Here is a 26,623-nt window from a genome sequence, read left to right as displayed (position 1 = left end):
ATTATCAGCCAATGCAGATTGTGAGAACAACAACAGCTTGCATTAATCTAGCACCAGTAGAGCAATCAAACAGTCATTTGAGTGATTTAACATGGCATTTGACACAGAGTCAGATACAGACTTTTCAGGACAGGTGACTATTTGATTGACCAAAGAGACAGAATTGAATAGGGGTCTGAAAGCAGGAAAGAGAGACCACAAGGTGTCATCACATTAAAGTGTAACAATATCCATTATTACCTTTAATAGCCCAGCTTCAGTCTCAGCACAGTGGGAACCTCTGTGACCTTTCTATCAGTGGACCAGGGAAACACCATGTTCTGCATTCTGTTCTGTTACTCTGATGTACTGAGGTAAGGGATGATCAGTCTGTATTACACGCAACACAATACTTTTAACTGCATTTTGGGACATGTCACAATTGTATATCAAATCAAATCCTAATTATACAGCCATTCCAAAACTTCTTTCTGTATTCTGCCTCTATTTAATCGAGTAATACAAATCTCTGCCTTCAGATCAGTTAACGCACTGATTCTGAACTATTTTAGGAACAGCGATTGGTTAGAATGAACTCAATGCGTTTGTGTCAATTCTGTATCAGATCAATTCCTATGGAATATCTCCACCATCTATTACTGAGATCCTGACATATCGTTCCACTTCAGAGAATAACACAGTTCTGATGGGAAAAGCCTCTATTTAACTGGAGTGATGTGTCAACGTGAGGTTATCAATAGGGTCCAAAACCCTTGTAGAATTTAGAGGCGACGTTCAAATCTCTCCTGAGCGTTCTCTGTTCTGAGGAGGACAGATCTCGAGACTCTCATCATCACTAATGTTCCTCTGTCCTGGGACAATTCTCATCAATCTCCTCTGCTGCTTTTCAAAGGCCCTTCCTGTAGCCTACTCCCGAAAGGATAAAGAGATTAATAGAAAGGACAGGAAGGACATTCCTCCTCTCAGACCGTGTGTGATGCCTGCTGTAGTGGAATGACAAAGAGCAAAGTCACAGACACATCATCACTTGAATGACCAATGGGGGATGTCCATCATTGCTCTAAGTGGAAGAGGCCAATGTAGAAATGTTGGCCAACTTTGATGTGTCACAGAGTTTTCACAGCAGAATAAACAGCGCAGAGGTGTTCAAGTAAAGTCATTGGGAATGTACATGGTTCACAAAGATGAATCACAGGAGGATATTTATACACAGCTCCCAAATGCGGGTGGATGGTATAAATATATCAGAAACCTGCACATCCCTGAAGGAAGAGACAAGACCAGAGTGGGGAGCCTCAGTGCTGCCCTGATGTGATAACTGGGCACCATCGCTTGAGTCTTTGTGTTGGTGTTTACACAACTACCTGATGGCTCCGCCCAATGTCCGTCACCTCCCCCACTGACTGGAGTTACTTGTTTCACTGCAGTCACCAGCCCAGAGTGACCAACATCGCCATAGCAACTGATAAAATATACTGAGGTACAAAGTGGAAGAGAGATGACAGAAAAAGTGCTGGAAGCCTTTAAGCACCTCAAGAGTTGAATGGTCAATGAAAATATTTTCCCTCATAAAGGTGTCCAGTTGAATGAGGAAAATATTTTTTGCTGAAGTTTAGTAGCAGCTCCAGACGGAGAATGGGAATAATTGACTGGGAATTCTATTGGCCATTTGCTGAACGATATGTACCTCTTGTGGTTATCACAGATGTTGACAGTGCTGTGCGCTGGCCTCTGGAAATCCCATAGACGGTGACGGTGTATTTGGTGCTAGGCCTCAGGCCTGTGATGAGGTAGGAGCGGCGATGGGCCATCACCGTCACATTCTGCACGCTCTGGGACCCCACGATTCTGTACTCGATCAGGAAAGAACCAAAGACCAAATCTGTCGTCCAGGAGACCCGCACAGAGTGAGCCGTCACCGTGGAAACGGAAAGAGGGCCCAGTTTAACGGGTTTGACCACGGCCTTATCTGTCAGGGCTGGACACAGTGAGGGAGAGAACAAAATGTCAAATCACGAGCATGGGGTCACACCAGAACTCAGGTCAACAATATCAGAATAACGCCAGAAGCAAACCATTCAGCCAAAATGGATCACTTCAATTAGAATCGGTTCTGTGCGACTCCCTGGCTAGTCTGGAAGTGATTCCCTGATATTCAAATCCATCTCTTTCTCTGCAACACTCTGAGCTGAACTGAAGCTTACAAATTGTCTCCTTACAGTCACAGCGTTCCAACAGATCGTACGATCAGCAAAGTTTGTTTTGAAATCTTTTACTCGATATAACTATAACACATACAGCGATTCCCCTCTTCATGTTTTGAGGTTTCACATTAGCTCATTCCACCCAACAAGGACTGGGTGATGGTGTTTTTGCAGTTGTACGGTTAAAATGGGAAAGAAAGATTTTGGAAACTAAATCAGAAGTTTGTGGAAAAACTGAGTTAATATTTCAGATCAACTGATCCTTCGTCTGAACTGGGTTTGTCTTGCGATTCCTGATTTTATTTCTGATTTCCAGCATCAGCAGTTCTCTGGCTTTTTTTTTTGTTTAAAGATGTGGTTTGGATTTGAACCCCGACTCTGCTGCCACCTCACATTGTCAGGACTGTCAAGTGACAATCCTCCACTGTTTAAGCCGACCAACCCAAAATCCTGAGGTTCACAGTCTGGTCACTGTGTGTTTACTGTGGCTCCGAGAATGAGGCATTTGGCTGCGACAGAGAGTCTGCATTTATGTGGCACCTGCAACCTCAGGACATCATCTGGGACTCCCAGGGAATATTTTGATGGAGTACCCGCAATATTGACCAGGTTGCAGGGGAATATTTGCCAGGACTCAAGGAAATCCGGAACGTTTAAGCAGACATTGGGAATATTGACCAGCGTCCTCGGAAGGCACACAAACGCACCACGTGGACACACACACGGACATGTTGACACACACAGACACACACACACACACACACACACACACACGCACACACACACGCACACACACACGCACACACACACACACACAGCCATACCTGCTCCAACTGAACAACACCCAGTGGAGCACATCTCTCCTGATGAGTTATTGGAAGCAGACCCTGATTGACAGTGTGGGATGGGCAGATGGAACATTTGCTGCGTTGCTGGTTTTGCCAGCTGACACATTGCTGTGCATCCCAGAATGATACAATCGTGCTGAACAGAAAGAAAGAGCCACCAAGTGCAGGCAGCCCGTTTGAAGAGGAAGCCCACTCCCCTTTGTGTTTCCCTCCCCCAGTTCCCACAGCCTCTGCTCCATTGCTGTGAAGAGCCCCTCCAGAAACCCAGATTGCTGTGGAGTGAACAAAAGATGAAGTTTGTCCTAACTTTGACTCAATTATTTCTTTTTATAATTCCTGTAACTAAAATGGTACCAAATTGTGGCGATTTATACGCAACTTACTCTAAAGGCACCTGACAATAAATTGCTATGCAATTCTATTCTAAATGCTGGTCGCGATCCAGCGATGCCCACATCCTGTGAAACAATAAATGGTGCCTCCTCAGCTACAGCCCAGGCCCACCAATGCTGAGTTTGAACATTTCGAGTCACCAGTGGCATTTTTGTCAATTGTCTGACGTTCCTTGGTCCTTGCAGTTTCCACACTGTCAGGTAACAGAGATCACCAAGTTCTCAATATAAGGGGCTTAATATACACACAGACAGATCAACAGCACCACTCCAATATTCCAACGGGTCAAATTCAGATCTACACGGAGGAGGAACAGCATTCCCAGCTGATTCTCCGTCGGCTGAGCCAAACAGCTGGGAAAAGTGTTGAGAATTTAATGCCGTCGCAGTATTCCCAGAGACGCTTCCTGTTCAGGCACACACACACACTCCACATTCTAATAGCTGCAGACGCAACAAAGGAAAATGATGGGATATCCACCATTTTGCTTTGTTTGAGGGGGAGGAAGAGCTTGCAGTGAAACACTGGGACATTGCGGCCATTGCAGGTTCCAGAACGTTCACTGAATACCCCCCCCCAGCCCCCCACACATTGGCCAACCCGAATTATTCCAGGAGAAAGCAGAGAGGATCGGGGCCTACCCCGAGGTAGATTGTTGGCCAAGTGTATTCCTGAGAATGAGAGAGTAGATTCACAGGGATTACTTTACCCAATGAATTCAGACAAAAGCACAAAGACAAAGGCACCCAAGGTTTTCTGAGCAGGAACTATGCTTGCCAGTAAACCCCTCATGTCTCACGAAGGTTTAAGGAGCATTGGTGTGAGTGAGGACAAATATTTCCTCAGTTCCAAATTCTGTTTTTCTGTTGTAGCTGGACCACGTTCCATGAGAAACATGGGTCAAGATTTTCAGGATTGGTAAAGCGTAGCCAACAGCAGCTCAATGACATGACACCCCCTTCCTGCAAAGGCTCTACAAAAGGCTTTAAAAGGAAAACAAACAATTTTCTTCCTGCAACAAATACCTGTGGTGGTCACTACGCTGGTCAGTGGCTTTGTGCGCTGGCCCTTAGCGACCCCATAGAGACGGACAGTGTAGACGGTGGTAGGCCTCAGGCCTTTGATGGAGGTAGACCTTTGGTCCCCGGTCATGGTCAGGTTGTACACTCCCCGGGGCTCCGAGGTGCTGTACTCTATCAGAAAGGAATCGAAGCCCTCGCTCGCTGTCCAGGAGAGTTTGAAGGACTGAGCCGTGATGTGAGAGACAGAAAGGTCGCCAAGTTTACTTGGCTTCACAGCGTCTTTAGCTGCGGTGGCTAGGAAAGGGAGAAAAAAAACACCAGTAGGTGACTGCAGGAAAAAGGTTGGGCTTATACATGTTAGATCCTTGTGAGAGCATAATACATGAACCAATCCTGGAATTTATAAATTCAATTGGTTAGTTCAGCTCATGCGATATATTGCCACAGTAACCAGTAACTGAGGGAGGCAGAGGGAGGTCATTGAGGGGATCAGAGGGAGGGAGTTGAGGGAGTCAGAGTGAGGGAGACAGAGGGAGCAGGTTGAGGGGGACAGAGGGAGGGAGTTGAGGGGGACAGTGGGAGGGAAATGAGGGGGATAGAGGGAGGGAGTTGAGGAGGACTGAGGGAGGCAAAGGGAAGGAGTTGAGTGGGATAGAGGGAAGGAATTGAGGGAGGTCAGACGGAGGGAATTGAGGGGGGTCAAAGCGAGTGTGTTGAGGGAAAAGAGGGAGGGAGTTGAGGGGATGTTTTGGAGGGAGCGTGGCATGACTAGCTCATTGAAGATAAGCTCACAGTGTGAAAGGTTCTGCTGTCCTGCTAGACTCCGTGAGACTAGCTGCAGGTTAATCGATGGTGTCACTGGAGAACTTCCATTGGTGGAAAATCTTTACGGGAAATGCCCCCATTTCTGCACAGTCCATGCAAAACTGTTGGCTGGTTATTTATTTCTGTTCATTGGTTATTAAATTCTGGGAATGAGAAATGGATTGGCAATTAACCAATCAGGCTAACAAGGGACGAGTTTGCTTTCTGATTGGCTGCAGGAAGAGAGAGGTCAGGCGGCCAATGGCAGGATAGTTCTTAGCTGGAAAGGCCCCAGAGATGGTGACTGTCTTGGGAAGCATCTGGGAACTGAGAGCCGAGACAAAGAGCTGGAATTCCCAGCTGTGGCTCCCTCTGGAATCAGACTGAAGAGGTTAAGGAGGTCAGCGCTTCCACACCAGAGACTCAGGAATGGTGTAAGGCCGAAGGATGTATTGCTGTACTGAGGGAATGCCTCAGTGCCAGATGGACTGTCTCCCAGTTGGGACATTATGTTGGGGCCTTTCACCTGCTTGCTCAGGATTCATGAAATGGGGTGGTGAGGGATTTGGAAACGACGAGGAGGATGTCAAATTTTGGCGTTGCTGGGCTGGGAGCCACTCAATGATTGCTGTGAGGACAGACGCTCAGGCACACTCACGTCGACATTGGGAAGATGGAAGGTTAATGAGGTGGTTGGTGACCAGTATAGATTTTGTACTTTTTGCTCTCCTTGGCTCAGCTGCAGAATAAAGTGACAGTTAAAGTGCAATGTGAATCAGTATTCCACGAGGTGACGAAATGCCATTCTGAAATGGTGGATGTTGTCATGGCAACACCATGAGGCTGTGGAAGGAAATGTGGCCTCTACCACTTGATGTATGACAAAAACATTTCTCTGTAAAAAAGACAGTTACACAGTTTCAGCAGAAATACCTGTGGTCTTGGCGGAGGTGGTCAGCGGTCTGCTGCGTTGGTCACCAGACAGCCCGTAGACACGGAGCTTGTAGGTGATGCTAGGCCTCAGGCCTGTGATGACAGCAGATCGACGGTCACCGGTTACTGGGATCTCGCTTACATCTTCGGAGCCCTCAGGGCCGTACTCGATGAGGAAGGAATCATAGGATCTCTCCGTTTCCCAGGAGAGTTTGAGGGAGTCAGATGTGACCTTAGACACTGAGACCTTGCCCAGATCCACCACCGTGAGCGGCCTCTGACCCTCTTTATCTGTGGAGGCTGCAATTCAAAATGAAGACAATGATCATGGATCAGGCCCTGGTTCACAGCCCGAGGGGAATGACGGAGTGATTCTGGACAAGAAATGGTGGGAACGCCAATCCCTGTGAGAGGATGGTGAAAAAATAAGGAATACTGGAAAGAGATACACCCTCATATCATGTCACGGGTTAAACACTGCTGTAAGGTTTACATCTGCTAGCTATCACCCTGGGGGGGTTATCTGTATAAAATTAGCTTTGCTAAAGATCACAGTTTGTTGAGTGTGAGTGGAGATCACATCCAGCAGTCCCTGTGTCCCTGTAATGGGTTTAAAGAATCATCACAATCAAAATGAACCAGGTACAAAACATTGGGTTCAATGAACCACTGAGTGAAGATGGTGTGGAGAGAGACAGAGTGAGAAAGAGAGAGAGCTTTAAACTATTTTGAAAGAAGGTCAAATGGTAGTCACTGCTGTTAGCAAATCAAGTCACATATCTCCAGCCTCTGTGTCATCATATCAGTGAGACTGTCTTGAAATCAAAGTGATTATTGTTTTATTGAAAGCATTACTCCAGCACAGTTTCCAAGCAGCACTCCCACATTTGGATTTACATTGGGGCCCCTGATTATTAACGAGTTGACCAGAGAAAAGGAAGTTCCAGGAACTCATCTCGCAGCTTCTGGCCAGTTCATTTTCTTTCTAAACTGCTTCTAATTTACAGATTAGTGGAAGGTTAGAGAAACATTTGTAAGAACAGTGCACGGTGGCTCAGTGGTTTAGCACAGCCGCCTCACAGTGCTAGGAACCTGGGTTTGGTTCCCACCTCGGGCAACTGTCTGTGTGGAGTTTGCACGTTCTCCCCGTGTCTGCGTGGGTTTCCTCCCACAATCCAAAAAAATGTGTGGCCATGCTAAATTGCCCATAGTGTTAGGTGCATTAGTCAGGAGTAAATGTAGGGTAGGGGAATGGGTCTGGGTGGGTTACTCTTCTGAGGGTCAACGTGGACTTGTTGGGCCAAAGGGCCTGTTTCCATACTGTAGGGAATCTAATCTAATCAAAATCAAAACAGTGAACCTGACTAAGATTGTGTTTCGGTGCACTAACTCGTGGCTCGTTCATTAGGCTGAGGAGTGGCAGGAGAAGCTTGTTTTGGCAATAACTTGCATTTTGGTTTCAGCAAACTTCCCATCTGTATTAACCAACATTTCACTGAAGCCAAGGGATTTGTTGTGGTTTGTTTCAGTTTGCACAAGGTCAGCAGCAGGATTGGCTCTCGCGGAATTTATTGTCCCAATCTCGTTGCAGTTGAGAAGGTGTTGGGGAGCCACCACCTTGCTGTGGGTCTGGAGTCACGTGGATCCCTAAAGGCAAAACCACATGGGTTTTTTCCAACAATCGATGGTAGTTTCCTGGCCATTGTCGCTAAGATTAAGCATTAATTCCAGATCTGCTTATTTTGTTCGATTTGAATTTAAACTCCCTCAGCAGCCAAGGTGGGATTCGAAATGATGCTTTCATCAAGTGCAACACTGATCCTGTTCCACCAGCTCACCATCGCCTCAAGTGAGCCTGAGAAACCCTGTTTCCTAGTTGAGTATTTGTATCGGTTACTACTGCCCACCATTAAATATATATTTGCTTTGAAGACAATGAGGTCATTCACTCTTAGGCTGTTGAAATTGGACAGGAGGAAGATATTTATCTTTTTGACAGTATGATTTTTTTTTGTTTTGTCCCTCCATTGGAATGTGCTTGGGAAATGAACAACATGAAACAAAAACAGTTCGCGATTTCTACAATTTCAAATCTGCTTTTCAGAGACAGAGGGACTGGAGTGACAGTTGCTCAGGGTTAACTCTGGTTTCTCTCTCTCTCTGTGCACAGAATGTTCAACTTCTCCAGCGATTTCTGTTTGTGTGAGGGTCTGAGGTTTAAATACTGCCTTCGTCAGGCAGGGTATTGAGTATAAGGGTTGGCAAGTCATGTTAAAAGACATGACATTGGTCTGGCTACATTTAGAATACGGTGCACAGTTCTGATCGCCACATTACCAAAAAGACGCTTTGGAGAGGGTGCAGAGAAGGTTTACGAGGATGTTGCCTGGTATGGAAGGTGCTAGCTATGAGGAGAGGTTGAGTAGGTTAGGATTGTTTTCATTAGAAAAAAGATTGAGGTCTACAAAATCATGAAGGGTATAGACAGGGTGGATAGAGATAAGCTTTTTCCCGGGGTGAGGGATTCAATAATGAGAGCTCACGCATTCAAGGTGAGAGGTGAAAGGTTTAAGGGGGATACATGTGGAAAGCACTTCACACAGAGGGTGGTAGGAGCCTGGAATGCGTTGCCAGCAGAGGTAGTAGAGGTAGGCACGGTAGATTCATTTAAGGTGCATCTAGACAGATGGATGAGTAGGTGGGGAGCAGAGGCATACAGATGCTTAGGAATTGGGCGACAGGTTTAGACGTGGATTTGGATCAGCTCAGGCTTGGAGGGCCAAAGGGGCCATTCCTGAACTGTAAATTTCCTTTGTTCTTTGTACTGCTGGAGAGCAAACTCCTGGGCAGTAACAAGCAAGGAGGCATTAAACCAAGGTTTGTGTTGTTCAATGTTAGCAAGGAATGAAAAGGTCGTGTGTGCACATATTACCCTCACCACTGAGGAGATGTCTTTTCCAATTGTCTAAAGGAGATGAGGCACCATGGGCTTGTCAGTCAATGGCGTGTGAGGGCCCCTGGTAGGGTTAGGTGTGAATTCTGACAATCAAAATTGGCAATTGCTATTCTCGAAAGGTACCCGATCTGTGCTAGAGAGACAGAGCGAGAGAAAGGGAAGGAGAGGGAGAGGTACCTGTGGTGGTCACGGCAGCAGTCAACGGTTTGCTATGTTTGCCATTGAAGACGCCGTAGAGATAGATGGTGTATCTGGTAGTAGGCTTGAGGCCTACGATGAGGTAGGATCTTTGCCCGCTGGTGACTGTGATGTTTTGGGTCTCCTCAGAGCCCTGTACTCTGTACTGGATTAAAAAGGAGTCAAAGTGGGCCCTGTTCACCGTCCAGGAGAGTCGGAGGGAGTTAGCCGTGATATCAGAGGTGGACACGCTGCCCAGCTGAGCTGGTGTTGTAGAATCTCTCTCTGCAGAAGCTAAAGGCGACAAAGGGGATAAAAATAAAGCCAATCAAAAGTTACTGGTGCCCAATCACAACAAACAGAGAGATAGGATTAAGGAGTTCGGAGAGAACAACAAAGAGATTCTGATGAATGCTCAGTCTGAGCTGACTCTCCAAATTGGCTGCAACTTGATTGAGGAACCTTGCACCTCCAGAGTGACTGGCAGCTGTCAACATCTGGTTCATAGAGATATATCCCCATGTAGTACCCAGTGCCACACACACACACATGCAGACACACACTCACACAGACACAAGCACAGTTGAAAGGGACACCCAATGGGAGTTATTTTCACCTCCTGGTGAGGAATCTGACTCAATGGCTGCTTGCTCAATGGAGTCAGGGGTGACGAGCAAAACTGGAACACAAAACTTGCATATCCAAAGCCCATTTTGCAACCTCAGAATGTCCCAGAGTGCTTTGCATTGCTCATGATGGGCTTCTGAAGGATAGTCACTGTTGTATTGTTAGAAACATGGCTGCCAGTGTGTGTACAGCAAGTAACAGTGTAACTGCCCAGCCTGTGGCTCACTTGTTGAATTTGGAATTAGTCGGCCATTGACAGCCATTCCTCCCACTCCCTCAGCCCAGGTTCTTCAATTGACCCTCTAACCGTCTCCATCCTCTCCCTCCTCCCACTCTCCTGCTTATCCTGCTCTCTTTGACTAAACCTCTGACCCCCTGCCACACTGGGGTCCTGATTGGGTGGGGTTGGGTACAGTGTCCAATACTGACTGATGTCCTGCTCCTGTAAACCACCATGGGTCACCTTGTTTATCAAAAACTGTTGTGTAAAGACACAGTATTTCTGGGGCTGAGATTAACAAACGAATGATCGATTGGGACAGCATAGAGAGGGGCCATTCAGCCCATCAAATCAACATAGCGCTTTTCTTAAGAGGGCAATCCAGTTAGTTGCACTTCTTGCAGCCACTCCCCCCTTACCCTTACAACCATTTTCCTCCAAATATTTATTCAAATATTTGACAGCTTCATGCATCCCTGGCCCTATCAAAGGGTCAATAGGCTATGGTAATGTTGCCTAGTTTATATATGTACAGTATGTAATTATTCTAATTCACAGCTTTTGCCTCACCGTCTGCCATCGTGCAAATACATACTGCACATGTGCAGGACCATCTTCGTGGCTGTAAAATCAGAAGAAAGAGATAAGTTTGTTCACATTGAAAGGGATACACCTGTGTAAGGTACCTGAGGTAGTCACAGTAGTGGTTAAGGGCTCTGTCCTTCTGCCATCAGAAATCCCGTACAGATAGATGGTGTATCTGGTAGTAGGCTTGAGGCCTACGATGAGGTAGGATCTTTGCCCGCCGGTGACTGTGATGTTTTGGGTCTCCTCAGAGCCCTGGACTCTGTACTGGATTAAAAAGGAGTCAAAGTGGGCCCTGTCCACCGTCCAGGAGAGTCGGAGGGAGTTAGCCATGATTTCAGAGGTGGACACGCTGCCCAGTTTTACAGCCTCTTTATCTTTGGAAGCTAAAATAGAGAGGAGAAAAAAATGGAAGAATTGAACAGGAAGAGGAATGACCGGAAACAACAGGTGGCAGATCTTTCTGAGCAGATGTGATCCTGAATTTCATGTTGCCCGTTGCTGGGAGGATCAATGTCTTTAGCTCTCTAACCACTCAGACTGGGTGCTTCCTCAAGCCGATAACAGAGGAGTCAACCTCCTGGGGAAACTGAAAACTAAGGTCAGAGTCACTATTGGCAACTGGCAGCATCAAGCACAATGTTACTCTCCCCCTCAACTCTGCATGTCACCTCACTCCCCCTTCCTCCCTCACTTTCCCAATCTCTCTCGCTCTCTCTCAATGAACAGCGAGACATTTCAGTTTAATCTGCCCATCCCCATCAGGTCTATCAGGTGCACTGAGCTGGGCTCATGGCCATTCAGGCCACAGAGCCAGGAGACCGAGTCTGGACCAATACGGTGTCATTGGAAAGGTTGCCCCAAATACTTGGCTTTTCACCATTGTCAGGGAAACTCCAACGCATGGGAATTCCCTAAAACTTACTCTGATGCTGCATTAATCCATGAAAGACACACCCAGGCCTATTTCATAAATATACCTATATCAACAGAGACAATTAACTGATTTCAGAATGTACAAAGCTTATTATGTCTTTTTCTAGTTGAATTAGATTTTGGAACAGTTGGAGGGTGAGATTGTGCCACTGGGACATAAAGGGAAATCTGTACCTTTTGTGGTAATAACTCTGCTCAGTGGCTTTGTGCGTTTTCCATTAGAGACCCCATAGACATAGAGGGTGTACTTGGTGCTAGGCCTCAGGCCTGTGATAGTTGCCGAGCGGTTGCCACCGGTGACCGTGAAGTTCTGCACAGCCCCGGAGCCGTGCACTTTGTACCGTATCAGAAAGGCATCGAATCCCTTCTCTGCAGTCCAGGAGAATGCAGTGGAGTCGGCCGTGACATTAGAAACCGACAGGGCGCCCAGTTCAATCTCCTTTTGCGGTTTGGGCTTGGCCTTCTCAGGAGAAGCTAGAAAGCAGAAAGAGACGGGACATTTTCACCAGAGGAAAGGATACTAAGGAGATGTTTGACCAACTAATTCGGACAATGAAGCCTCTGGGGTTTTGATCCAACTAAGGCAGGGGATGCAATAGGTGCGACACAAATCCCTTCAACTAGACCCAAGCGAATCCCACAATCCACAACTTAGCTGTCAAGATGTGAGACTATAATGGAACTTGGTTGTGCTGACTCGAGCCTAAATCATCAAACATTGGGGCAATATCCAGGCCCAGAATGTAGTCCGGTATTCCCTTAGAAATCCTCGAGATGGACACATGCAGTTCTTCCACATGACACTTCGGAGGTGTCCTCCAAAACTGCATCTTTAACATAAAAGCAATAAACTCCGCGATCACTCACAATACCTCTATCCCCTTGCCCCATATACCACCACCCTCCATCATAGCAATGTGTAGATTCTACATCGTCCTCAGACAGACAGACAGACAGACAGGCAGCTGGGGACAGTATCAATGCTGACAGGGAAACACACACGCACACATATACAGCAGCTACACAGCACAGTGCAGAGTGAGATCCACAGGCACCGACTCAGCCCCTGGTTACACTCAGAGACAATCACCAACTTTGTCATATCCGGGCGAAACAAAGGCCCAAGATGATTTGGGATCTTAGTGGGCGAGAGCAGGCAATGCCTCATTGAGCCAGGCAGCTGTACACATGGAAGGTCAAAGATAGACAACTCAACGTTTAATTCAGGCAAGGAACAAAGAAACTTCGGGGCAGTTTGCGGTAACAGTTCTTGCCACACAAACACAGCCGACACACAGAAGACTCCCACCCTGCCAGAGAAAGAAGTTCCATGCAGTTAGATTGTGTTCCCAGCACCAGCGCCCACTACCCCAACTCCCCTTCTCCCCCACCCCCAGGCCAGGTCCTCTCCCAGAGGCTGTGGGAGTAGGTCTGGCATCTGTGCAGTCAGCCAACGTCTCAGTCTCAGCTTCAAGAGCCCCTTAGAGGCCGGTTCGAGGCCGGAGAGAGAGACCGTGGGACAAAAGGCATGCGCTGAAAGACGAAACATGGAGCTCAGCGGTGAAAACAATAGGGAGAAGAAAAATATTGTGGGTGTGACTCATGGACAGGAACACACGGCTATCTCAGGCAAAGCAATTGGTGAACGGAAAGCCATTTTCAATGCCAAACCACTCCGGGCAGAAAGACAGTAAAAACGAACAAGAGAGGGAGACAGGACAAGTGAAGATAAATCGCCTGTTGACACAGGAACTAAAGAGTGAGGCAAACACTACCTTTGGTGGTTAATGGAAGGAGCAGTGGCTTTTTGTACTGGCCCCCGGAGACACGGTACAGGGAGAAGAGGTACTTAGTGGCAGGACTGAGGCCTGTGATTTTGAAAGAGCGGCGGTCACCGGTAAGCGTGACGTTCTGTACAGCTGCAGAAGACCGCACTCTGTACTGGAGGATATAAAAATCAGTGCCTCTCTGAGGCGGCCAGAACAGCTGGACAGAATCCGAGGTGATGTTCAAGAACGACAAGCGACCCAGTTTCATCTTGTCACTCGGCTTCCCCCCAGAGGCTGAAAATCAGGGGAAAAACAAAAAAAAAATGTTTCTCTTCAAAAACAGCGCAACAATGTTCAAATGCGATCTGATTCACGTGAGATCCCCTTCCCCACCTCCCCCCCCCCACCTCAACTCCCCAAACTGAAAGTGACAATTCCAGGCACAGACTGGTTCACACCAAGTGACCATGCTGGAGCTGACAGAGCCCAGAGGCTTCTCTCTCTCTCAGGGCAGAGCTTGAGCAATGAAAGGTGGATCCATCTGACATTAAACTGCAGCATCGACAGACCCATGTGCTGTCAAATCTCACTGTTGGTCAAAGGGAGATGAATTCTGAGCGCGCGTTGTACAGATTGCTCCTGGATTTCTGTGCTTCAGTGAAGATTGAGGGTTGAATGTATTTGGAAGGATGGATGGGGAGAATGTGTTTCCTCTACTGGGGGTGGATGGGGTTTGGGGGAGGTTCAATTTAAAACATGCTTTCCCAATCTCAAGATTAAGGCAAGGTTTAGAGTGAGAGGGTGATATCAGAAAGCAGTTCTCTCCCAGCAGAAATCTCTCAACTCTGGGTATCAATGGACAATATTGACAGACTTGAAGAGTTCTTTCTGAGGGGTAATCGAGGTTCAGTAATACACCATCAAGCCAATGGGTTTCTCTGGAGGGTCACCCAAGTCCACCCAGGCCCCACATAAACGCTAAATTGCTTTGGAATGCCATTCTGCCAGTTCTCCGTTCCTGTGGGCACCTATTGGATTTTGAGTCTGCATCGAGCAAGACTACAGGAGCAGTGGAAATCCAGAAACTGTACAGCAGGTAGTTATGCAGTGAACATTTCTAACTGCTTATTACAGCCACATGGATTTCTCTCACACTGAGAATAGAGTCAACCATCACCTGAGACCGAGCCAGATGGAGATAATACAACATGCAGGACTGAGCAAAAACTTGGTCAAAATGACAGGTAATAAGGAGAGATGGATGGAGGTGGTGAAGTTGAAGGAGGGAAGTCCTGAGTTTAGGAAATGGGCAGATGAAGACACACCCTCCAGTCGGTGGATTGGGAGATGATTAAAATCAGGAATATGCTGGAGACCAGAATTAAAGGATTGCAGAGGTCTGGGGTTGGGGAGGGGGTGGGGGGCGGGGGGGGGGCGGGGGGGGCAGGGGTGTGGAGTTTGAAGGGTAGACAGACCATGGAGTGATTTGAAAAGAAAGATTACACGATTGAGTTGAGTACATCAGCTAAGGTTGCATCAGAGGACTGTTGGAGCTAATGATTACAGTAATGCGAGAGGTGATTGGTTTCCATTCTAACTTGAATGAAAAACACTTTAACTAAACTCAAGTCTTCAGTCTCCAGACAGAAAACAAAATACTTTTCTTTAGTATCTTACACAAAGAAGAGGTAATACCTTTGGTGGTTATCAGGGTGTTGAGAGGCTTGCTGCGTATACCACCAGAGATCCCATAGATATAGACTGTGTACACGGTGCTAGGCCTTAGGCCTGTGATGACAGACAATCGACGGTCACCAGTTAAAGTCACGTTGTGCACATCCTCAGAACCTCGCACTCTGTACTGTATGAGAAAAGAATCAAAATCTTTCTCCGCTCCCCAGGACAGCTGGAAAGAGTCCACTGTGACGTTAGAGACTGAAAGATTCTCCAGCTTATTGGCTTTACTTGGCTTTACTTTGTCTTTATCTGTGGAAGCTAAAAAGGGAAAATAGACATGAACTTTCACATTTGATGAAATCCCATTCAGTGACTGAGGCAATCTATTGTAGGTTCACAACCTGACGATACAGGGCATGAAGAGATGGAGGAATCTGAAAACAACAATGATTCAAATTTCAAAAGACCTTTCTGAACTAGAACAAAACTCTGGTGGAAGAGCTGACAGAATGTTTCCACTTGAGAGGCAAAGGGAAACCAGAGGATATGAATACAAGAGAGTCACCATGAATCCAGAAGGGAATTGAGGAGAACACCTTTATCCAGGGAGGGGCAAGATTGTGGGACTTGATTCCCAGGGAGTGACTGAACAATGTAGCATTTAACAGGCTAATATCACTTGGTCCTTCAAATAAATCAACACTTCAGGATTCACAGCTCCATAGAAATGAAGATGGTAAATGAATTAGCAATCTATGAAATTGTTGAAATGTACAGTTAGCTGTGTGTCAGACACTCAGTTAAGTTCCTGGGTTTGCTTTCCTGAAATATGTGATTCATGCTAAAAGTTACACAATTCGAACAGATTACATAATATTACATTTTCTTAGAATCAACAAACAATATAGTCCATCTAATTAGGTGATGAAAGTAGAGGTCAATATCTTAAGAATAATCCTCTGGAAATATACACTTATTTGTAACCGATTAAATTGTGAGCAAATTTAAGCTTTGGACTGAGCACAATATGTCACATTATAGGGAAAATATCCACATTTGAAGGATGTAACTGTATATTCAAAAAAGGAACAAAACAAATGAGAAAACAACAAATCGGTTTGCACAACATCATCACGATGGAAAATCTGGAATCGATTGTTAAGGAGGTTGTCACAAGGAACTTTGAAAATCTCAATACAATCAGGCTGAGTCAACATGGTTTTGTGAAATGGATATCAAGTTTGACTCATTTATTAGAGCTTTTTGGGGAGGTGACAAACGATGTAGATAAAGGGGAGTCTGTCGATGTAGATTAGATTTTAGATTGCCAGAGGTTTTCAATAAAATTTCACTTCAAACGTTGCTGCATGAAGTAAGTGCTCATGGTGTCCAGGTTACTAGGCTGACAGAGATAGAGGTTGGGTTAGCGAACAGGAGACAGTGCTGAGGCTTCGAATATCTACATTGTTTGTTAATAACTTGAATGAATGGACCAAATGTATGGTTAGGGATATTGATCAGTGTTGGGAAAGAGATTAAAAAAAGCTCTGCTGATAGAGTCACCAGATGAATAATTGTCTCTATTTGTGGAGAACAGGAAAATGAGAGGATATCAAGGCAAGATATTAACTATTAATCCAATTGGGAATTCACAAGAAATTTTTCTATCCAAAAGCGGAGAGAATGAGGCATCTCAGCTCAATATCTCAATCAGGCCTTCCTGAGGATGTAGTTCATGTCGTCCCAATAGTTTCTGAAAGGGAAAGACAAATTGTTTAGTTTTGTAAAAAGGCATGGTCATGATAAAAGGGGGTAATACCTTTGGTGGTTATCAGGGTGTTGAGTGGCTTGCTGCGTACACCAGCAGAGATCCCATAGACATACACTGTGTACACGTTGCTAGGCCTCAGGCCTGTGATGACAGACAATCGACGGTCACCAGTTACCGTCACGTTGTGCACATCCTCAGAACCTCGCACTCCGTACTGTATGAGAAAAGAATCAAAATCTTTCTCCGCTCCCCAGGACAGCTGGAAAGAGTCTGCTGTGATGTTAGAGACTGAAAAATTCTCCAGCTTATTCACTTTACTTGGCTTTACTTTGTCTTTATCTGTGGAAGCTAAAAAGGGAAAATAGACATGAACTTTCACATTTGATGAAATCCCATTCAGTGACTGAGGCAATCTATTGTAGGTTCACAACCTGACGATACAGGGCATGAAGAGATGGAGGAATCTGAAAACAAGAATGATTCAAATTTCAAAGGACTTTTCTTAATTTGAATAAACTCTGGTGGAATAGCTGCTGGAATATTTCCACTGGAGAGGCACAGAGAAACCAGAGGATATGAATACAAGAGAGTCACCATGAATCCAGAAGGGAATTGAGGAGAACACCTTTATCCGGGGAGGGGCAAGATTGTGGGACTTGATTCCCGGGGAGATACTGAACAATGTAGCATTTAACAGGCTAATATCACTTGGCCCTTCAGATAAATCAACACTTCAGGATTCACAGCTCCTTAGAAAGGAACGTGGTAAATGAATTAGCAATCTGTGAAATGTTTGAAATGTACAGTTAGTTGTGTGTCAGATATTCAGTTGAGTTCCCGGGTTTCAGCTCATTAGTTTGATGTTTGCTTTCCTGAAATATGTGATTCATGCAAAAGTTCCATCATACAAACAGATTACATAATATTACATTTTCTTAGAATCAACAAACAATATATTCCATCTAATTAGGTGATGAAAGTAGAGGTCAATATCTTCAGAATAATCCTCAGGAAATATACACTTATTTGTAACCGATTAAATTGTGAGCAAATTTAAGCTTTGGACTGAGCACAATATGCCACATTATAGGGAAAATATCCACATTTGAAGGATGTAACTGTATATTCAAAAAAGGAACAAAACAAATGAGAAAACAACAAATCGGTTTGCACAACATCATCACGATGGAAAATCTGGAATCGATTGTTAAGGAGGTTGTCACAAGGAACTTTGAAAATCTCAATACAATCAGGCTGAGTCAACATGGTTTTGTGAAATGGATATCAAGTTTGACTCATTTATTAGAGTTCTTTGGGGAGGTGACAAATTATGTAGATAAAGGGGTGTCTGTCAATGTAGGTTAGATTTTAGATTGCCAGAGGTTTTAAATAAAATTTCACTTCTGAAGTTGCTGCATGAAGTAAGAGCTCATGGTGTCCAGGTTACTAGGCTGACAGAGATAGAGGTTGGGTTAGCGAACAGGAGACAGTGCTGAGGCTTTGATTATCTACATTGTTTGTTAATAACTTGAATGAATGGACCAAATGTATGGTTCGTGATATTGATCAGTCTTGGCAAAGAGATTAAAAAAAGCTCTGCTGATAGAGTCACCAGATGAATAATTGTTTCTATTTGTGGAGAACAGAAAAATGAGAGGATATCAAGGCAAGATATTAACTATTAATCCAATTGGGAATTCACAAGAAATTTTTCTATCCAAAAGCGGAGAGAATGAGGCATCTCAGGTCAATATCAACCTCAAGCCTTCCTGAGGACAGCGTTCACATCGTCTCCATAGTTCCTGAAATGGAAAGGCAAATTGATTTGTTTTGTAAAAAGGCAAGGCTATGATAAAAGGAGGTAATACCTTTGGTGGTTATCAGGGTGTTGAGTGGCTTGCTGCGTACACCACCAGAGATCCCATAGACATAGACTGTGTACACGTTGCTAGGCCTCAGGCCTGTGATGACAGACAATCGACGGCCACCAGTTACCATCACATTGTGCACATCCTCAGAACCTCGCACTCCGTACTGTATGAGAAAAGAATCAAAATCTTTCTCTGCTCCCCAGGACAGCTGGAAAGAGTCCGCTGTGACATTAGAGACTGAAAGATTCTCCAGCTTATTCACTTTACTTGGCTTTACTTTGTCTTTATCTGTGGAAGCTAAAAAGGGAAAATAGACATGAACTTTCACATTTGATGAAATCCCATTCAGTGACTGAGGCAATCTATTGTAGGTTCACAACCTGACGATACAGGGCATGAAGAGATGAAGGAATCTGAAAACAACAATAATTCAAATTTCAAAAGACCTTTCTTAACTTGAACAAAACTCTGGTGGAAGAGCTGATGGAATGTTACCACTTGAGAGGCAAAGGGAAACCAGTGGATATGAATACAAGAGAGTCACCATGAATCCAAAAGGGAATTGAGGAGAACACCTTTATCCGGGGAGGGGCAAGATTGTGGGACTTGATTCCCGGGGAGATACTGAACAATGTAGCATTTAACAGGCTAATATCACTTGGCCCTTCAGATAAATCAACACTTCAGGATTCACAGCTCCATAGAAATGAAAATGGTAAATGAATTAGCAATCGATGAAATTGTTGAAATGTACAGTTAGCTGTGTGTCAGACACTCAGTTAAGTTCCCGGGTTTGCTTTCCTGAAATATGTGATTCATGCAACATTTACACAATTCAAACAGATTACATAATATTACATTTTCTTAGAATCAACAAACAATATATTCCATCTAATTAGGTGATGAAAGTAGAGGTCAATATCTTCAGAATAATCCTCTGGAAATATACACTTATTTGTAACCGGTTAAATTGTGAGCAAATTTAAGCTTTGGACTGAGCACAATATGCTACATTATAGGGAAAATATCCACATTTGAAGGATGTAACTGTATATTCAAAAAAGGAACAAAACAAATGAGAAAACAACAAATCGGTTTGCACAACATCATCACGATGGAAAATCTGGAATCGATTGTTAAGGAGGTTGTCACAAGGAACTTTGAAAATCTCAATACAATCAGGCTGAGTCAACATGGTTTTGTGAAATGGATATCAAGTTTGACTCATTTATTAGAGTTCTTTGGGAAGGTGACAAATAAGGTAGATAAAGGGGAGTCTGTCGATGTAGATTAGATTTTAGATTGCCAGAGGTTTTCAATAAAATTTCACTTCAAAAGTTGCTGCATGAAGTAAGTGCTCATGGTGTCCAGGTTACTAGGCTGACATAGATAGAGGTTGGGTTAGCTAACAGGAGACAGTGCTGAGGCTTTGATTATCTACATTGTTTGTTAATAACTTGAATGAAGAGAATGTAGGTATGGGTAGTGATGTTGACTAGTGTTGGCAAAGAGATAAAGAAAAGCTCTGCTGATAGATGAATAATATCCAGATGATATTTGATATTTGATATCCAGATGAATAATTGCTTCTATTTGTGGAGAACAGAAAATGAGAAGATATCAAAGCAAGATATTAACTATTAATCCAATTGGGAATTCACAAGAAATTTCTTTATCCAAAAGTGGAGGGAATGAGGCATCTCAGCTCAATATTTCAATCAGGCCTTCCTGAGGACATAGTTCATGTCGTCTCTATAGTTCCTGAAATGGAAAGGCAATTTGATTTGTTTTGTAAAAAGGCAAGGTCATGATAAAAGGGTGTAATACCTTTGGTGGTTATGAGGGTGTTGAGTGGCTTGCTGCGTACACCAGCAGAGACCCCATAGATATAGACTGTGTACACGGTGCTAGGCTTCAGGCCTGTGATGACAGACAATCGACGGTCACCAGTTACCGTCACGTTGTGCACATCCTCAGTATCTCGCACTCTGTACTGTATGTGAAAAGAATCAAAATCTTTCTCCACTCCCCAGGACAGTTGGAAAGAGTCCGCTGTGACGTTAGAGACTGAAAGATTCTCCAGCTTATTCACTTTACTTGGCTTTACTTTGTCTTTATCTGTGGAAGCTAAAAATGGAAAGTAGTCTTGAACGTTCAACATTTGATAAAATCCTATTCAACAACTGAGGGAATTTATTGTGAGTTCACAACCTGACGATACAGGGCATGAAGCGATGTAGGAATCTGATAACAACAATGATTCAAATTTCAAAAGCCTTTCTTAATTTGAACAAAACTCTGGTGGAAGTGCTGACGGAATATTTCCACTTGAGAGGCAATGGGAAACCAGAGGATATAAATATAAGAGAGTCACCATGAATCCAGAAGGGAATTCAGGAGAACCCCTTTATCCAGGGAGGGGCAAGATTGTGGGACTTGATTCCCAGGGAGTGACTGAACAATGTTGGATTCAACAGGCTCCTATTACATAGTCCTTCAGATAAATCAACACTTCAGGATTCACAGCTCCATAGAAACGAAAGTGGTAAATGAATTAGCAATCTATGAAATTGTTGAAATGTAGAGTTAGCTGTGTGTCAGACACTCAGTTGCGTTCCTGGGTTTCAGCTCCTTAGTTTGCTGATTGCTTCCCTGAAATACGTAATTCATGCAAACGTTCCACAATTAGAATAGATTACATTCGATTACAGTTTCTTAGAATCAACAAACAATATATTCCATCTAATTAGGTGCTCCATGAATACAGTAGAGTTCAATATCTTATGGATAATGCACTGGAAACGTACACTTATTTGTGACATATAAAATTGTGAGAAAGTTGAAACTTTGGACTGAGCACAATATGCCACCTTCTAGGGAAGATATTCATATTTGAAGGATGTAAATGTATATTCAAAAAAGGAACAAAACAAATGAGAAAACAAAAGATGAGTTTGCATAACATCCGTCACGATGGAAAATCTGGAATCGATTATTAAGGAGGTTGTAGTAAGGAACTCAGAAAATCTCAATACAATCAGGCTGAGTCAACATGGTTTTTTGAAATGGATATCAAGTTTGACTAATTTATTTGAGCTCTTTGGGGAGGTGACAAATGATGTAGATAAAGGGGAGTCTATCGATGTAGATTCGAGTTTAGATTGCCAGAAGGTTTTCAATAAAATTTCACTTCAAAAGTTGCTGCATGAAGTAAGAGCTCATGGTGTCCAGGTTACTAGGCTGACATAGATAGAAGTTGGGTTCTCAAACAGGAGACAGTGCTGAGGCTTCGAATATCTACATTGTTTGTTAATAATTGAATAAAGGGACAGAATGTATGGTTAGTGATGTTGACCAGAGTTGGCAAAGAGATAAAGAAAAGCTCTGCTGGGCGGAGTCACCAGATGAATAATTTCTATTTGTGAAGAACAGGAAAATGAGAGGTTACCAATGTGAGATATTAACTATTAATCCAATCAGGAATTCACACAAAATTTCTTTATCCAAAGGTTGAGAGAATTAGGCATCTCAGCTCAACATTGACCTCAGGCCTTCCTGAGGACATAGTTCATGTCATCTCCATAGTTCCTGAAATGGAAAGGCAAGCTTTGTAAAAAGGCAAGGTCATGATAAAAGGGTGTAATACCTTTGGTGGTTATGAGGGTGTTGAGTGGCTTGCTGCGTACACCAGCAGAGATCCCATAGACATAGACTGTATACGCAGTGCTCGGCCTCAGGCCTGTGATGACAGACAATCGACGGCCACCAGTTACTGTCACATTGTGCACATCCTCAGAACCTCTTACTCTGTACTGTATGAGAAAAGATTCAAAATCTTTCTCTGCTCCCCATGACAGCTGGAAAGAGTCCACTGTGACGTTAGAGACTGAAAGATTCTCCAGTTTATCTGCTTTACTTGGCTTTACTTCGTCTTTATCTGTGGAAGCTAAAAAGGGAAAATAGACATGAACTTTCACATTTGATGAAATCCTATTCAATGATTGAGGGAGTATAATGTAGGTTCACAACCTGGCGATGGAGATCATGAAGAGATCGAGGCATCTGAAAACAAGAATGATTCAAATTTCAAAAGACCTTTCTTAATTTGAACAAAACTCTGGTGGAAGAGCTGACAGAATATTTCCACTTGAGAGGCAAAGGGAAACCAAAGGATATGAATACAAGAGAGTCACCATGAATCCAGAAGGGAATTCAGGAGAACACCTTTATCCAGGGAGCGGCAAAATTGTGGGACTTGATTCCCAGGGAGTGACTGAACAATGTTGGATTCAACAGGCTCCTATCACTTGGTCCTTCAGATAAATCAACACTTCAGGATTCACAGCTCCATAGAAAAATGATAAATGAATTAGCAATCTATGAAATTGCTGAAATGTATAGTTAGCTCTGACTCTCAGTTGAGTTCTCTGGTTTCAGCTCAATAGTTTACTGTTTGCTTTGCTGAAATATGTGATTCATGCAAAAGTTCCACAATTAGAACAGATTACATTCGGTTTCATTTCCTTAGAATCAACAAACAATATATTCCATCTAATTAGGTGCTGTATGATGAAAGTAGAGGTCAATATCCTAAGGATAATCCTCTGGAAACATACACTTATTTGTGACAGATAAAATTGTGAGCAAATGTAAACTTTGGAATGAGCAAAATTTGCTACTTTATAGGGAAGATATCCATGAGTTTTTAGAAGATTTGTAGCTCAGGTTGAGGTTCTGGATGTAGGTTTGCTCGCTGAGCTGGAAGATTCATTTCCAGATGTTTCGTCACCCTACTAGGTAACATCTCCAGTGGGCCTCAGGCGAAGCACTGCTGATAAGTCCTGCTTTCTATTTATATGTTTGGGTTTCTTTGGGTTGGTGAAGTCACTTCCTCTTCATTTTTTCATGGGCTGGTAGATGGAGTGTAACTCGATGTGTTTGTTGATAGACTTCCACAAAAAGACATGACCCTCTCTCACTAGTATCCTTACATACAGATGTGGGACTGGGACAACACATGCATCCGAGGACAAGCCAAACAGAGACATGCACGAGAATTCCTCAAAGCATGGCATTCCAATCAGAACTCTATCAACAAGCACATCGAGTTAGACCCCATCTACCACCCTCTAAGAAAAAGAACAGGAAGTGACTTCACCACAGGAAATGACATCACCAACACAAAGAAACTCAACATATAAATAGACAGAGGGACTTCTCAGCATTGCTCTGCCTGAGGCCCACTGAAGATGTTACTTTGTAGGGGGAACCAAATGTCTGGAAATAAACCTTCCAGTTCAGCAAGCAAACCTACACCGGAAAAATATCCACACTTAAAGGATGTAACTGTATATTCAAAACAGGAACAAAACAAATGAAAAAAACAACAGATCAGTTTGCACAACAACCGTGACAGTGGAAAATCTGGAATCGATTATTAAGAAGTTTTTAGAAAGGACCTTTGAAAATCTCAATACAATCAGGCTGAGTCAACATGGTTTTGTGAAATGGATATCAAGTTTGACTCATTTATTAGAGCTCGTTGGGAAGGTAGCAAACAATGTAGATAAAGGGGAGTCTGTCGATGTAGATTCGAGTTTAGATTGCCAGAAGGTTTTCAATAAAATTTCACTTCAAAAGTTGCTGCATGAAATAAGAGCTCATGGTGTCCAGGTTACAGGATTGACAAAGATAGAGGTTGGGTTAGCGAACAGGAAACGGTGCTGAGGCTTCGAATATCTGCATTGTTTATTAATGAAGGGACAGAATGTATGGGTAGGGATGTTGACCAGTGTTGGTAAAGATATAAAGAAATGCTCTGCTGGGCAGAGTCACCAGATGAAGAATTGTTTCTATTAGTGAAGAAGAGGAAAATGAGAGGCTACCAATGTGAGATATTAACTATTAATCCAATTGCGAATTCATGAGACATTTCTTCATCCAAGAAGTGGGGAGAATGAGGCATCTCAGCTCAATATCGACCTCAGGCCTTCCTGAGGACATAGTTCATGTCATCTCTATAGTTCCTGAAATGGAAAGGAAAATTGCTTTGTTTTATAAGAAGGCAAGGTCATGATAAAAGTGAGTAATACCTTTGGTGGTTATGAGGGTGTTGACTGGCTTGCTGCGCACACCAGCAGAGACCCCATAGATATAGACTGTGTACACGGTGCTAGGCTTCAGGCCTGTGATGACAGACAATCGACGGTCACCAGTTACCGTCACGTTGTGCACATCCTCAGTATCTCGCACTCTGTACTGTATGTGAAAAGAATCAAAATCTTTCTCCACTCCCCAGGATAGCTGGAAAGAGTCCGCTGTGATGTTAGAGACTGAAAGATTCTCCAACTTATTCGCTTTACTTGGCTTTACTTTGTCTTTATCTGTGGAAGCTAAAAATGGAAAGTAGTCTTAAACTTTGACATTTGATGAAATCCTATTCAAATAACGAGCGAATTTATTGTGAGTTCACAACCTGATGATAGAGGTCATGCAGAGATAGAGGAATCTGAAAACAAGAATGATTCAAATTTCAAAAGCCTTTCTGAATTTAAACAAAACTCTGGCGGAAGAGCTGACATAATGCATCCACTTGAGAGGCAAAGGCAAACCAAAGGATATGAATACAAGAGAGTCACCATGAATCCAGAAGGGAATTCAGGAGAAACACCTTTATCCGGGCAGGGGCGAGATTGTGGGCTTGATTCCCGGGGAGTGTTGAACAATGTAGGATTTAACAGGCTAATATCACTTGGTCCTTCAATTAAATCAGGATTTCAGTATTCACAGCTCCATAGAAACGAAAGTGGTAAATGAATTAGCAATCTATGAAACTGTTGAAATGTACAGTTAGCTGTGTGTCAGACACTCAGTTGAGTTCCCGGGTTTCAGCTCGTTAGTTTGATGTTTGCTTTCCTGAAATATGTGATTCATGCAAAAGTTCCACAATACAAACAGATTACATAAGATTACATTTTCTTAGAATCAACAAACAATATATTCCATCTAATTAGGTGATGAAAGTAGAGGTCAATATCTTAAGAATAATCCTCTGGAAATATACACTTATTTGTAACTGATAAAATTGTGAGCAAATTTAAGGTTTGGACTGAGCACAATATGCCACATTATAGGGAAAATATCCACATTTGTAGGATGTAACTGTATATTCAAAAAAGGAACAAAACAAATGAGAAAATGAAAAGATCAATTTGCTCGACATCAGTCACAGTGGAAAATCTGGAATCGATTATTAAGGAGGTTGTCGTAAGGAACTCAGAAAATCTCAATACAATCAGGCTGAATCAACATGGTTTTGTGAAATGGATATCAAGTTTGACTAATTTATTTGAGCTCTTTGGGGAGATGACAAACGATGTAGATAAAAGGGAATCTGTCGATGTAGATTAGATTTTAGATTGCCAGAAGGATTTCAATAAAATTTCACTTCAAACGTTGCTGCATGAAGTAAGAGCTCATGGTGTCCAGGTTACGAGATTGACAGAGATAGAGGTTGGGTTAGCGAACAGGAGACAGTGCTGAGGCCCACTGAAGATGTTACCTTGTAGGGGGACAAAACGTCTGGAAATGAACCTTCCAGTTCAGCAAGCAAACCTACACCCAGAAAATATCTACACTTAAAGGATGTAATTGTATATTCAAAAAAGGAACAAAACAAATGAGAAAACAACAGATCAGTTTGCACAACATCCGTCACAGTGGAAAATCTGGAATCGATTATTAAAAAGTTTGTAGAAAGGACCTTTGAAAATCTCAATACAATCAGGCTGAGTCAACATGGTTTTGTGAAATGGATATCAAGTTTGACTC

General features: G+C 43.5%; 1 protein-coding gene across 1 annotated transcript in view; it reads right to left on the bottom strand.

The window, feature by feature from the left end:
- Positions 1–26,623, bottom strand: part of LOC140455286 (uncharacterized) — a 207,344-nt gene that overhangs the window by 68,904 nt on the left and 111,817 nt on the right. The window contains exons 24-36 of the mRNA XM_072550032.1: positions 24,886–25,185; positions 22,440–22,739; positions 20,621–20,920; positions 18,791–19,090; positions 16,971–17,270; positions 15,170–15,469; positions 13,481–13,768; positions 11,880–12,179; positions 10,871–11,155; positions 9,338–9,631; positions 6,205–6,504; positions 4,471–4,761; positions 1,688–1,978 (exon numbers count right to left, since the gene is read on the bottom strand). Coding sequence (XP_072406133.1) covers positions 1,688–1,978; positions 4,471–4,761; positions 6,205–6,504; positions 9,338–9,631; positions 10,871–11,155; positions 11,880–12,179; positions 13,481–13,768; positions 15,170–15,469; positions 16,971–17,270; positions 18,791–19,090; positions 20,621–20,920; positions 22,440–22,739; positions 24,886–25,185 — 3,849 coding nt within the window. The remainder of the gene's footprint in view (positions 1–1,687; positions 1,979–4,470; positions 4,762–6,204; positions 6,505–9,337; positions 9,632–10,870; positions 11,156–11,879; positions 12,180–13,480; positions 13,769–15,169; positions 15,470–16,970; positions 17,271–18,790; positions 19,091–20,620; positions 20,921–22,439; positions 22,740–24,885; positions 25,186–26,623) is intronic.

This window comes from Chiloscyllium punctatum, chromosome 30 (genome assembly GCF_047496795.1).
Source record: "Chiloscyllium punctatum isolate Juve2018m chromosome 30, sChiPun1.3, whole genome shotgun sequence".
Lineage (NCBI taxonomy): Eukaryota > Metazoa > Chordata > Chondrichthyes > Orectolobiformes > Hemiscylliidae > Chiloscyllium > Chiloscyllium punctatum.
Note: the sequence above shows the minus strand (reverse complement) of the source record. Positions and strands in the feature narration are given on the sequence as shown.